Source organism: Pseudopodoces humilis, chromosome 5 (genome assembly GCF_049639895.1).
Source record: "Pseudopodoces humilis isolate 2021_Gansu_Grassland_sample_001 chromosome 5, ASM4963989v1, whole genome shotgun sequence".
Taxonomy (NCBI): domain Eukaryota; kingdom Metazoa; phylum Chordata; class Aves; order Passeriformes; family Paridae; genus Pseudopodoces; species Pseudopodoces humilis.
Genome location: NC_142204.1, coordinates 19,760,649 through 19,773,068, shown reverse-complemented (window position 1 = coordinate 19,773,068; position 12,420 = coordinate 19,760,649). Strand labels below are relative to the sequence as shown.

The 12,420-nt window shown below is 41.7% G+C and overlaps 2 protein-coding genes across 6 annotated transcripts; one reads left to right on the top strand and one right to left on the bottom strand.

The window, feature by feature from the left end:
- Window positions 1-332: 332 nt before the first annotated feature.
- TDG (thymine DNA glycosylase) lies at window positions 333-10,362 on the bottom strand. 5 transcript variants are annotated; one of them, XM_088055435.1, is made up of 10 exons: window positions 10,304-10,362; window positions 7,279-7,427; window positions 6,266-6,495; window positions 5,724-5,793; window positions 5,017-5,152; window positions 4,855-4,937; window positions 4,679-4,773; window positions 3,038-3,209; window positions 2,616-2,744; window positions 333-2,522 (listed from the first exon to the last, which is right to left on the bottom strand). In XM_088055435.1, exons 2-10 carry the CDS (start codon window positions 7,370-7,372, stop codon window positions 2,383-2,385), a joined length of 1,149 nt encoding a protein of 382 aa, XP_087911561.1. In that variant the 5' UTR covers window positions 7,373-7,427; window positions 10,304-10,362; the 3' UTR covers window positions 333-2,382. The 5 variants fall into 5 exon arrangements, with proteins under 5 accessions (XP_087911561.1, XP_014112326.1, XP_014112327.1 ...); XM_014256851.2 differs by lacking the exon at window positions 10,304-10,362 and adding an exon at window positions 10,072-10,155; XM_014256852.2 differs by lacking the exon at window positions 10,304-10,362 and adding an exon at window positions 10,072-10,155 and having other exon boundaries at window positions 333-2,519.
- A 3-nt stretch (window positions 10,363-10,365) lies between these two features.
- UQCC6 (ubiquinol-cytochrome c reductase complex assembly factor 6) lies at window positions 10,366-12,420 on the top strand. The gene is made up of 2 exons (XM_014256856.2): window positions 10,366-10,555; window positions 12,143-12,420. The coding sequence occupies exons 1-2, from the start codon at window positions 10,400-10,402 to the stop codon at window positions 12,236-12,238; spliced, it is 252 nt and encodes an 83-aa protein (XP_014112331.2). The 5' UTR covers window positions 10,366-10,399; the 3' UTR covers window positions 12,239-12,420.

Here is a 12,420-nt window from a genome sequence, read left to right as displayed (position 1 = left end):
TGAATTTCATGTAAGTTGAGGAAACAAGTTTACTTGACAATGAAGTATTTTCATTAAACACTTACAGAGGTGAAATTCAGTGCCAGACAGTGAGCTTTAAGGTCTTTCTAAGTAAGATTCCAATGTCTTCTGGTAGAAAAATCTACACAGGAGACAGCTGTAGAGTTATGTACAAGAAGTGTTTAGTTGTCTAGCCCACATTAAACCATCTGAATTGAAAACCTGGGCACATGTTACTGAGTTCTGTTGCATGGTGACTGTTTTTTGGCATTTCTATGTACGACAGATCCTGTAGTGCACTTAGCAAGATGCAAAAGCATATTCCAATACACTGCAGTACAATTCCTGATTTTATTGTGAAACATTGGTAGATTTAAGACAGGTTAAGACCTTCTGTATCACTGTAACAAAAGAGCACCAGTTTTGAGGGAGAATACAGAATTGCAGTATTTAGTGGAATGGTCATTGTACACCCAACTGTATTTTATGCCCAGATAAGCAAGTGGGTGATTCCATTAAGGAAGAGATCTTTCCCTTCCCATCAACCAGGATAGCCTTTCAGGAGTTACAACCTACTGTGCTATGTACTCAGCAGTGCTAATTTCATGCTTCTAATTTTGTTGAAAATAAAACTGAATTGTAACAAATCCCTGATGCGAGATACTTTGAGCACCTGCAGGAAAACATCCATGTAAACAGCAATACATGATACAGTACACTTTAAATAACAGACAAGACAAATCCTATACCTTTCTGATAATATGTGGAACAGCTTTATGCTGCAGCTAATAAACACAATCAGAATCATAATGCACACTCATTTGATTTAAGATTCTCAGAATTAAGCCACATAATTTGGGAAGAAACTGTAAACATCATGCCTGCCTCACAACAGGTTGACAGTGTGTAATCTCTGTAAGAGGTGTTACAGCAGGATTAGAAACTACACTAACCAGTTACACACAATTGACAACTGTCACTAGCTGTGAAGAGAGGATAAATCACACTGGTACAGGAATCTCTGACCAGCATGGAGTGTGGAGATAATGTTCGTGTCTGTTTTCAAGTATGTGAAGCACCAACTGTCATAAGATCATCAAAACTTTAGTGTTTTGATCAGCTTATTGCTTTGACTTCATCTTTTCCTCACATGATAAAAGAGGGAAAGGAGAATTAGGCACCAGGATGGAGTCTCGTTTCTTTCTCAGTCACTAATATTGGCCAAAAATGTGTATCATTTAGGCAAGTTCCTCAGAAGAGAGTTATAGTTCCTACAGACAACTTCTTATTCATGGAACAGCTGTCTCTGTATGCAACTTAGTGTTTTTAAGTGGAGTAAAGGGAACATCCTCTAAGGTCCTACAAATTGAAGAGAACTTCATGTTAAAAACTGCTAAATTGCACATCTATTTTACCCTGTGCTAACTGTACACAATGTAAATAATGTAGCTGTGCATGACTCTTAAAGAGAATGCGGTCTTTCAATTTTCTGTCACATTCAAAGGGGTTATCTCCTGCTAAAGGTCAGGTGAAGGGACTAACTTCATGGAAATTATGGAGTTTAAATGCCACAGAATTCAAGAACTACCACTGATGTTTGTTTTTGCTTTTTTTAAAAGGAATTCCAGTTCCTTACATTGGACTTTAAGGGGGGAAAGAGATGGAGTGGTAGAGAAACCTTATCCTGAGACAGATCAGGTAGAATATTTAGGCCCTGTCCTGTGTGACGCAAGTTTTCCTCCCCAGTGTTGTGACTTGAGATGATGTCTTCACTCCCTTTATCCTGAATATGGTCCACTCACTGAACAGACAGACTTCTTTCATACCATCCAGAAGACAGCACTCACAGCTGCAGAACACAGCTTTGTATACTTTTTAAGATGGTAAAAAGCAGGCATAAAAAGCACTATTTCCTTAACTGTGCATGATTAAAAGCACCTCTTTGCACAAGGTAAAGGTACATTTTCCCTTTTCCCTTCTGGATATAAAAGTATTATGAGAGATATCCAAATACTGAGGCATCAGTAAAAAGTATACTGCTGCTGTTCCTACCATGTTACCATTTATGGAATAAAATTAACACCCCAAAGAAATCTTCACAGATGAGAAAGCAATTTGTCAAAAACTGCAAGAAATAGTATACATTAAATATAAAACTCATATACAAAAAAGGGCTAACTTTGTTTTTTAAAAAGTTTGGACAGTTCCTTAAAATTATCTAATTCATTGATTTCAGCCTACCACACACTTACTTTGGACTATAATAAAATAACTAGGGGAGATAAAATACTATCCAGATGCTTCAGTTGGAGAACCGAGGTACCAATCTTGATCACTGCATTAAAACTGCAGCATGTGTGCATAGCTGAGAAGGAACAGCTCCTACACGCTGCTTCCCTCCTCTTCCCGTGTCACGGCAGCATTGAACTCTGGAATCTGGTCTGCAAAGGACTGTGTCATCCACTGTCCGTTAGGAACTTCACCAAAGGACGACCCTTCGCAGTACTGTGGGTTGCTTCCTGCTGGACAAACAAAAATCACACCGTTTTTAAAGGCAGCTGACACCACAGGCTCTTTGTTCCCCAGCTGCAGACTGAATGCCTCAAGCACTTTACCAGTTCCATTTGAAGACAAGCTGCACTGGTCAGTGTCGTATGGTGCACGGTCACAGTAAGCTCCTCCGTATGCTGCTTCATAGCCTGGGTCATACTTTTCTTCTTTAACAGCCATCTTTTTAGCATCCTCTGCAGAAAGGGTACAGCTCAAGCGTTAATATTTAGAATAAAAATTATCCAAGAGCACTTTTATCAGAGAACATTTGAAAAACAGCCACAAATTCTACAAAATAATCCGAGCTCACCTTAGATAATTTAGGCTGTACTAAAGAGAATGGAATCTGTAATTTTATACCACACAGTTTAGAGAATCACGTCTCCCCTCCTCCCATTAAATTCTTTATTTCTTTCTGCTTGGGAAACTGCTAGTATTGTACAGTACTTTACATTTTAATGAAGTGTTAGCAAAATAACAACCATACCTTGTGCAAGTTGCAAGTCAAATGTGTACTGCACCTCCTGGACGTCTGTGTTGGGTGCAATGCCTTTCAGTTGATCCCTTAAGTCTTTCAGTTTAATGTAATAATGAACTTTATCTTGTGCCCGAGGAAACTGAGCGCATCTTGCACTGGATGAAGGCATAACGTAGCACAGCTTGAGACAAAGAGCAAGAAAAACAGCATTACTGATCCCTGAGCTATGAGTTAATACTTACTGCATTCAGAACAACTTAACTGTTAAGCTCACTGTTTTAACCATTTGTACAAACTTCCACTAATGCCACAGGTGGTTGTGGAAGGCTAAAATGGGTTTTCATTTTTCTTGGCCAGCCATCTGTCTTGCCCTGAAGACAGGGGCTGATTACCAGCTGCTAAGTGAGCACAGTTTTCACCAGTTATTTATGTGCAGCAGGAGAAGCAGTACCCATGTGTGTTACAAGAGAGCAGGGCACACTCCAGAATTCCCTGAACAAGCAGAGCTCTGAGCCAAGGCATAGAGGAGTACGTGACAGCCTGCAAAGAGCCCAAACCAGTGAGGGAGGCAGCACAGGTTAATTAGCCTGGCTTCTTGGCCAAGTGCATCTGCATGACGTACGCCAGGCTGTGAAACTATTGTTAGTGTGGCTGGAGCCAGCTTCAGTGTTTCTATCTGCACCAACAGCCCTAACTAAAGACATCAAGTTAGTTCAGGCAAAACATACTGTATTCAATATTTCTATTACCATGCAGTCTTTATGAACAAGTACCAGCAAAGGGGATTATTTATCTTTCTAACAAATACATCTATTGCAGAAGTACTTAAGAGCTACTTAAGGAGTGTGAGCACTTTATCCAATGATTCTTCAGGCTCTAATGACAACACTTCCACCTTTAGAGAAAGGCAGCTGAAACTTGCAGCACTAGTAATTGAGGGTAGAAATAAGAAGAAAAATAATCCAAACTTTTGAACTGACAAGGTAATGAAGCTTTAGAATAAGCTACCTTGCCAAGTACCGTAGTTGCCTTTGCTTTATCTTGTTTATGAGAACATATTAAACAAACCAATTTCTAATGATACATAGCTGGTCTCTTGAGATCCTTTCCAGCACTAAAGGTCTATGACTAATGCACTCTTCATCAAATTGCTTGTTTTATCTTAAGCATCCAATTTAACTTCAAAGTGCAGATCAGCTTAAGGAGACCGAGTCTGACAGAAGCGCTTGGGCATGCCCAGATCCAGCAATGCTGAGGGGTCATGTGCAGTGCCACAAGGATGGACTCCCCCACTGTGGCACTGCATGGTAATGCTCAGTACCAAAATCCACTAATACAAATACCCAGGGAACTGGACACTGGGGATCAGATGAAAATTATCATAAAAGCAGGCATGTGTTACCTGTATTTTAGGTAGTCCTTAGAGATTGCACCAACCTACTAACCATAACATACCGTTTCTCAAAGTCAGCAAGTCTGAAAAAGCTGCATTAAAGACATGTCTGAAAACTGTCTAAGTAAAAACCTTTCACACCTCTTATACTTCAGTCAAAGTGTTTTCTTAAGCGGATGCAGGGCCTGAGATTTCATTAGTTTCTAAATAACCAAAAATGGAGTGCCTTAGTTTTGCTTCTCAGTCTCAATACTTACAGTTTCTGTATCTGGCACTTTGTGTGGCTGCAGCCCAAATTCCAAGTTCTTAACTTTAATTCCAAAAACTTCTTTACTAAAAATTTCATAAATACCTAAAATAAAAATATAGGGTAAGTAGAAAAAAAAAAAAAGCTACTAACAGAAAAAAATTATTTAAAAGGAAAAGTTCTCACATTTTCCATTAAAAGCTGCTATGCGAGGCTTATACTTTTGTAGCTTCTGCATCAGAATTCGCCCTCCTTCCCGAAACTCTTTGCTAAAAGACAAAGTACTCAAAATTATAATCACAACTATTAATTCATTAACAAGCCTGATATTTCCCTTTGTTGTTTAACCTGGAGAGGTCTTTGCTTCCAGGTGTTGTCCTTTCAACCATGTTTGTAAATCCAATCCCATATTTATGTGGCAAGGTGTGGTCATCCATGTGGTTTAACTGTTCATTGCTTAGACCAGACATGAACAGACACTTCCCTGCAAAGTAGGAAGAGAGACATACATTTGCCTTTTTCCAAGGAAAAGAAACCAGAACCAAAAAATCCCACTCAACTATTGGAGCACTGGAATGCTAAAGGAAGAATCTATTTTAACAAAGTATCAGTTAATTCGAGCAGACTACTGCCCCTTCCAGAAAGGTTTAAAATAGCCAACCAACATTACTTTACCTCCTCCAAGAGGGCAGGAAGGCCCTAGTGAACAGGAATTCCTCACCATGATCCTGCAAACCAGCCTTTTATTCTAAAAGCTCAGTAAAGAGCTTTAGATTTTGTGATTCACTTAAGCAGTGATCAATACAGATTTTGGGGGAAAGAACGTGGCAAATACAATGTGTCAGCTTTCTGTGACAATCTTGCCATTGCTTCTCCTTGCACTGGGCCTCTCTCACGGAACTCGCTGTCTTGAACTCACATTTGAAGAAAAAAACCAAAATCCAACAAACCAAAACCCAAGAGAAAAACAAAACCCAAACTAGTTTAATTAAAATGACACAAGTTCTAACAAAGTTCTGTACATGCTAAAAGAAGAAAGGAAAACAAAAACGTACAAAAATGGTTTCCAGGTCCTGGGTAATGATGTCCTTTGTAAGCTGCCATCAGGCCAGGGTTTATGCCAATCTACAAAGATACCAGTCCATTTTAACAATGACAACATGGCTTGCTAGTCAAGAATTTAATCAAGTTACAGTATGGGTGCTTATTCAATTCTCTCTAAGTTACTGTTAATAAACAGAAATGTATTAATGGCACCCTCCATTATTATTTAAAAAGACAGTTTTGCAGCAGTGCCTCAATTAGATGTGCAAGGTCAAAAGAGCAGCTCAGAGGGTGCAGAGCTTCCAGGAAATTAAGCACTGAGTTATGGGCTTTCATGAATCTGTACTAAAAGTGAGCCCTAGACTTCTCAGAAATTAGAACTAAGTTTTAACAGAAAATGCAAAGCAGCTCTACACACAGGAAATAGTTTATGTACTTTATCTTGCAAGATCTTGCCATATATGCAATATAGATGAGTAAGCAGAAAGAATGTAAATCATAACAAGTAAACACAAGACTTTTCTACCTAATCCTGTAACTCTGAGTTACTCACTATTACAATGTCCAGATCAAAGGTCAAAATATCAGGCAAAGTCTTGGTCAGAAGTTCAGCTTCAGATACACCATTAAAACGGTCCACTTTTCTTTTGACTTTAAAAGTATCTGTGATCTTTTCTTGTTTGCCTTTTGACTTGGCTGGTTTTTCTTTTTTAGCAGCAGGCTTTTTGGGTTGCTTTGGCTCAGTTGCTTTGGCTTTTCTTTTCCTTCCCCCTTTTTTAACTTCTGAAACACACAAGAAATATTCCTTTTGTACATTTCCAATGTTGCAGCATGGATATTCAAATAGACTCAGCTAAATGTATGGACACAGAGAGAAATCAAAGAGGTAATTTACCTTCAAAATTCATTAATTTAAACAACACACCTGAAGCTTCCTCATCTTCTGGCTCTTAAAAGTTTAGAGATTCAGGCAGCACAGGCACTGGCCATGACATGACCACCCAGAGATTGCTCTCTCTCTCTCTCACTGTGTTCATTAATAATGTTCAGCTGTAGAACAATGTCACTTTCCAGCAGTTCGTATTTGTTTAAATAAGCCACACTAAATGAAACAATTCTGAGTAACCAATTCCCTACCTGTGATTACTACAACAAACTAAGCAACCATTCAAACAAAAAATATTTCAAATAAACAGTATTATACTGTACTTCTCTTGCAGAAAGTTAAAAAAATAGGTATTTTGAAGCCAGAATCTTAAAAATACCTTCTCTAACACCATATTAAAACCCATGACTAAAATAATGCATTTACCTACTGAAAAAAAAATCTGCTTTTCTTAGAACAAGACAATATGTGAGACTGAACAATGTGCACACATTCACATTAGTTTACTGCTTTTTAAATTGTCTATTAGAACACATTTCCTAAAGAATACAATTAATCAATACTTCTGCAGTGAGCATCAAGAAGAGGAAATCCAGTAGGTCCAAGGAAGCAGTTTAGGAGCAATATTTTTTTCCCAATCACTCTCACTTCAGCTCACTAGCACAGCCCAGTCAAGCTACCTTTTGGAGGCTCCTGAGCAATGTTTGGCTCTGGAATGCCCTCTAGAGTCGGTTGCTCAGTCATCATTTCCATGTTGGGCACTGCAGTCATCATCTGATGGAACGGAAGCGAGTAAAACGCTTGAGCTTGCTGAAGATAGGTGTAGTATCTTAGAGAGGGAGAAAGAGAGAACTTACTGTAGTGGTTTAGATTCACCAATTTGAGTTTCCCAGCCCAAATATGCCCAAAATGCACCAAATAATGATGTACCAAACAGAATGTAAACATCAAACTTTATCAAGGCTGGAATGTACTGCACCTACATTCTCTGATGACTGTTAACAAGGCACTAAATTATCTACACCATCAAAGCAGTCTGGCTGCTTAGCTGACATCAGTTAACGCCAACATTAACAGCACAGTTCTCTTGAGATTGCTATGATGTGGCATTAGCACAGCATTTGTAAGGGGAGACTAGAGCTTTTCTTTTTTTTTTTCTTTTTTTTTTTTCTTTTTTCGTTAAAACACTGTAGCACACATTTCCAAAGCAAACTGTCTATCAAACAGACCAACAATTTACAATGCATGTTGAGCTAAAGCCCTCTGGACTTCCACAACTTTCCCAAATTTTAGATCTATTTTATGTGGTATCAGTTGCTTGATCTGGTAAGATACAGAATGGATGAATCGTTCAGGGCTATAAAGCATTAATACACACAGCATTTGTTACTTTGCAGATTATTAAACAGCTTTAACAAATTGTGTGGCAGATGTTGTCCTGCTATCACACACTGGATCCCACCACAAGTATTCCACTTATTCCACATGGAAGTGCTCACACACACAGAGATCCTTCCAGTCTCTTTCTATGCATAAAGACATTTTTCCATATACATCTCTCTCCTTCCACACATTTATTAGTCATATACAGCCCTCACAACCATTTCTGCTTTATTCTGTCACTCCCTTCTACCCACACAGCCACCTTCATGCGCATAGCTTCTACTGTCTTACAAATACATAGAACGGACTTGGTGAACAGCAGATTTTCAGGAAATAATTTTATCATTTCAGAGCTATAATTAAAAACACCAAATAATTTTTAGATATAGAGATATTTGTCCAAGAAGGCCAGTGGCATCCTGCATTAGCAATAGTGTGGCCAGCAGGACCAGGGCAGGGATTGTCCCCCTGGAATCGGCACTGCTGAGGCCACATCTTGAGCACTGTGTTCAGTTTTGAGCCTCTTGTTACAGGAAGGTGTTGTAGCATGTCCAGAGAAGGGCAACAGATCTGGGGAAAGGTCTGGAGCAGCTGAGGGATATGGGGATGTTGACCCCAGAGAAAAGGAAGCTCAGGGGTGACCTTATCACTCTACACAACCACCTGCAAAGAGGCTGAAGCTGGGTTGGTCTCAAGCAACAAGTGACAAGTGGATATGACCTCACGTTCTGGCAGGGGAGGTTTAGACTGGACATCAGAATAAATTTCTTCATGAAAAGGGTTGCTAACTATTGGAATAGACTGCCCAGGGAACTGTCTGAGTCACCACCCTGGAGCTGATGTTGTAGATGTGCAAATTTATGGACAGGGTTTAGTGGTGGGCTTGGCAGTGCTGGGTTAATGGCTGGATTCAATGATCTTAGAGGTCTTATCCAACCTAAACGATTCTGATTTTAAATTTCTCAAAAGAAGGGACCATTCCCTACTACACATTGGGTTTTTAAGAAACCCACTGTAAATCAGTCTTATGCAAGAAGAATCCAGTCTTGTGATCAAGCCACTATTTTTAACCCAAACATCTAATCCTGAAACAAGGAGAACAAATATGAACATAGGTCTGTCAGATTCCCAGGGAAGTTGCCAAATGAAGCTATAGGAGATTTTCTGAGTACAGAGAATACCTTAAACCCACTGCTGGAAGAGTTCCATTTTATATAAAATACTTGTGCAGTTTATGAACCAAACAAAACTGATTTTCAGATTTGTATCAAGAAACACATGAAAGACTGAGACATGCAGAATCCAGTTCATAATGTAATAAAAGCTTAATCATACTGACCATAAAAGAGTGCTTAAGAAAAATGTGAAAGCATCTAACCTAAGACCAGAAATCATTTTGTAATACAGACCTTCTTACTTTCTGTGTATAAAAAGTCTCCTTCTAGCAAGGGAATATAAATCCCTTTGAATAGAAAAAAAAATTTGCACCATACCACAAACAAGTCCTCTAACCACTTCCTAATGAGAGTGAAGTTTTACCCCTACTGCTAATTTTCCCATATATTTTAGGCCAGATTTCTTACGTGGGTTCAGTAAGACTTTTTTGTTGTTGTTGTTGTTGTTATTGATGTATATATATTATAGAACATTTAAACAAGTACTTTCAGCATCACGAGGAAAAGGCAGTGTTTTGTTCCTCTCCTCTCCCTCCAGTTCATTATTTTTTTCCTCTCCCCCCCTCCTTCCGTTCATGCTAAAAACAAAGGGGAAAGAAAAGAAAAAGGTAAAGAAAAAGATGTGTTCACTGGAACAAAACCGGCTATTAAGTAATTTTCAAATCCCCCTCAGGACAGAGACAGGATCGCGCCCCACGCTGCCCAAGGCCGCCGCGCTCCCCCAGCCGCGGGCCCGGCAGCCTCAGAGCCCCGGGAGCGCCTCCCCTCGCTCTTTGTGCCCAGGGGAAGGGGAGGGAGGCGGTCGCCACAGCCCGGCCCCGGCTCCGCCGGCCGTGGGATGCGGGGTAGGAGGAGAGGGAAAAGAAGCGATCCCCACCGCGAGGCCCGAGCGCGGCTGCGGGCGCCCGCCGGTACCTGCCCAGCTCCGGGCCCTCCATGCCGGGCGCGCCCCCCGGGGCCGCCGCTGTCGCCGCGGTTGTCGCCGCCGGCCGCCCCCGCGCCCCCACCGACCGGCCGGGCTGCCCCGTCACGTGACCGCGCCGGCCAATGGGGGAGCAGGGCGGGGCCGCGGCCGCCCCGGGCGGGGGGCGTCGGGGGGCGTGAGGGGGCGGCCGGGCCGCGGCGCGGGAGCTGTGTCGCGACTCACCCCGCCTGGCGCGATGTTCCCTGCTGAGGGCGGGCCTCCGCACCCTCTTCCCTCTTCCCTGTTCCCTTCCCCCTCCCCCTCCCGGCGGCGGCGGGGATGACGCACGTCCGGCGCGGCCGGTGCACAGGGCCCGCCCCCGGAGCTATGCCCGCCGGCGTGCCCTGGCCCACCTACCTGCGGGCGCTGGCGGCCAGCATGCTGGCCATGTTCGCGGGGGCCGAGGTCGTGCACAGGTACTACAGGCCTGACCTTGTAAGTGCTCGGAGGGTCCCGGTCGCTGGTAGCGTGTGTGCGGGGTGGAGGGTCTGCTGGAGAGGCTGTGCTTCGGAAAGGCTGTGTTTCTGGCCTGTCGGTGGACAGAGATCAGCCTCTATAGAGGCATCGGTCAGGCCACCAGGACTTCGTTGTGTCCTGTTCTGGGCTCCTCAGTACAAGAAAGACAGGGAATTACTGGAGCGGGTCCAGTGGAGGGTCACGAAAATGATGCAGGGTCTGCAGCGTCTCTTGGGAGAGACGACTGGAGGGGATCTCATTAATGCTTGTAAATACCTAAGCAGTGGGTGCCAAGAGGATGGTTCCAGACTCTTTTTAGTGGTGCCCAGCGACAGGATGAGGAGCAAAAGCCATAAACTAAACCACAAGAAGTTTCACCTCAACATGAGGAACTTCTTTCCATTGAGGGTGGCAGAGCCTTGAACAGGCTGCCCAGGGAAGTCATGGAGTCTTCCCTCTCTCATTCCAAACCCACCTGAACGCGTTCCTGTGTCATCTGCCCTAGGTGACCCTGCTTGGCAGGGAGCTTGGGCCAGATGATCTCCAGAGGTCCCTTCCAGCTAAGAATTCTGCGATTCTGTGGCTTCTCTGGAGAGTCGCCTCCACTCCGGCCGTAGTACCTTGTGTCCAGAAGGCGTCTCTGCTGGGGGAAGCTGGGTTTTGAAATGAGCCTGCAAAAGTAGTGAGAAGGGGCTGTACTGGATTTAAGTAGACTTGGTTTCCTCCAGTAACGGAAATGAGGGCAACTGAAAGATGACGTCAGAAATCACGACAGACACGGCTGTCAAAATTACAGTCATAGAACTAAACTCTAAATGAGACCATCCACTAGGGATAATAATGTGTTTTTTCAGCCTCTTGGAGGCCTGACTTGGAAGCTTTCTCTCATCCTCCTGCTCATATATACTTCTTGGTTTTTTTAATTCTCTTGGCTACTTTAAAATGGAAAATAAGTTTTAAAAAATTACCATGCTTGAGCTGTCAGCTCAAAATTCAATCTATGAGCTTCAGTCATTGATAGATGCATTAGAATTTATGTGTTTTTTCTATTTATGTATTTATTCAGAATGATCAAATTATCTATATCTCTTCATTAGCACAAATTTTGAGGAGCTTCAGTTCTTTAAATGTCATGTTATCTGGTACCTTTTAAAATTTTATCTCCAGTTTCAGTGCTTAATTTCTGTATCAGGGCAGTAGAAGCAATGCAACATTTTCTTCTATCACCAAGAGTATGCCTGGAAACTTCAATTGTGCTAGAACATCTCCACCAAACTCACCTTAGTGCAGAAAGAGGCTTTGCTCCTTTAAAACAAACCGTTTGTTCTACCTTTAATCTATTTTTTTTTTCCAAATTGTATTTTGCTACTTTAAAATAAGTCAAATTACAAAAAGGTAATAATTCTTAAGGTGAACTTTGCTTGTCGGAATTCTATTCCACTCAGAAAAGAGGGCGGTAAAATCACAGTTTAGCTGTCATGCTCTTCCAGAATAAGCTCATTTACTGTTTTGGGAGTTTAGTTTTTCCTCTGTCACAACACTGACATCTTTTTCTGTTTTTAATAGAGCATACCTGAAATACCTCCTAAGCCTGGAGAACTGAAAACAGAACTGTTGGGTCTAAAAGAAAGATCAAGCGAAATTCAGACTTCACAACAGTGACCAGAGTTTATTTTCATTGTGAAAATTAGAACTGATAAAATATTTATCCAACTTTTTAAGTTGCAGAAATACATATGTGAAATACTGTGCTCCTGTAATGGGTTTTTGCTTTCCTTTACTCAGAGTTGTGGGCAGCATTAAAAATAAACATACAGTGAATGCTTTTGGTAAAAGTCCCATCA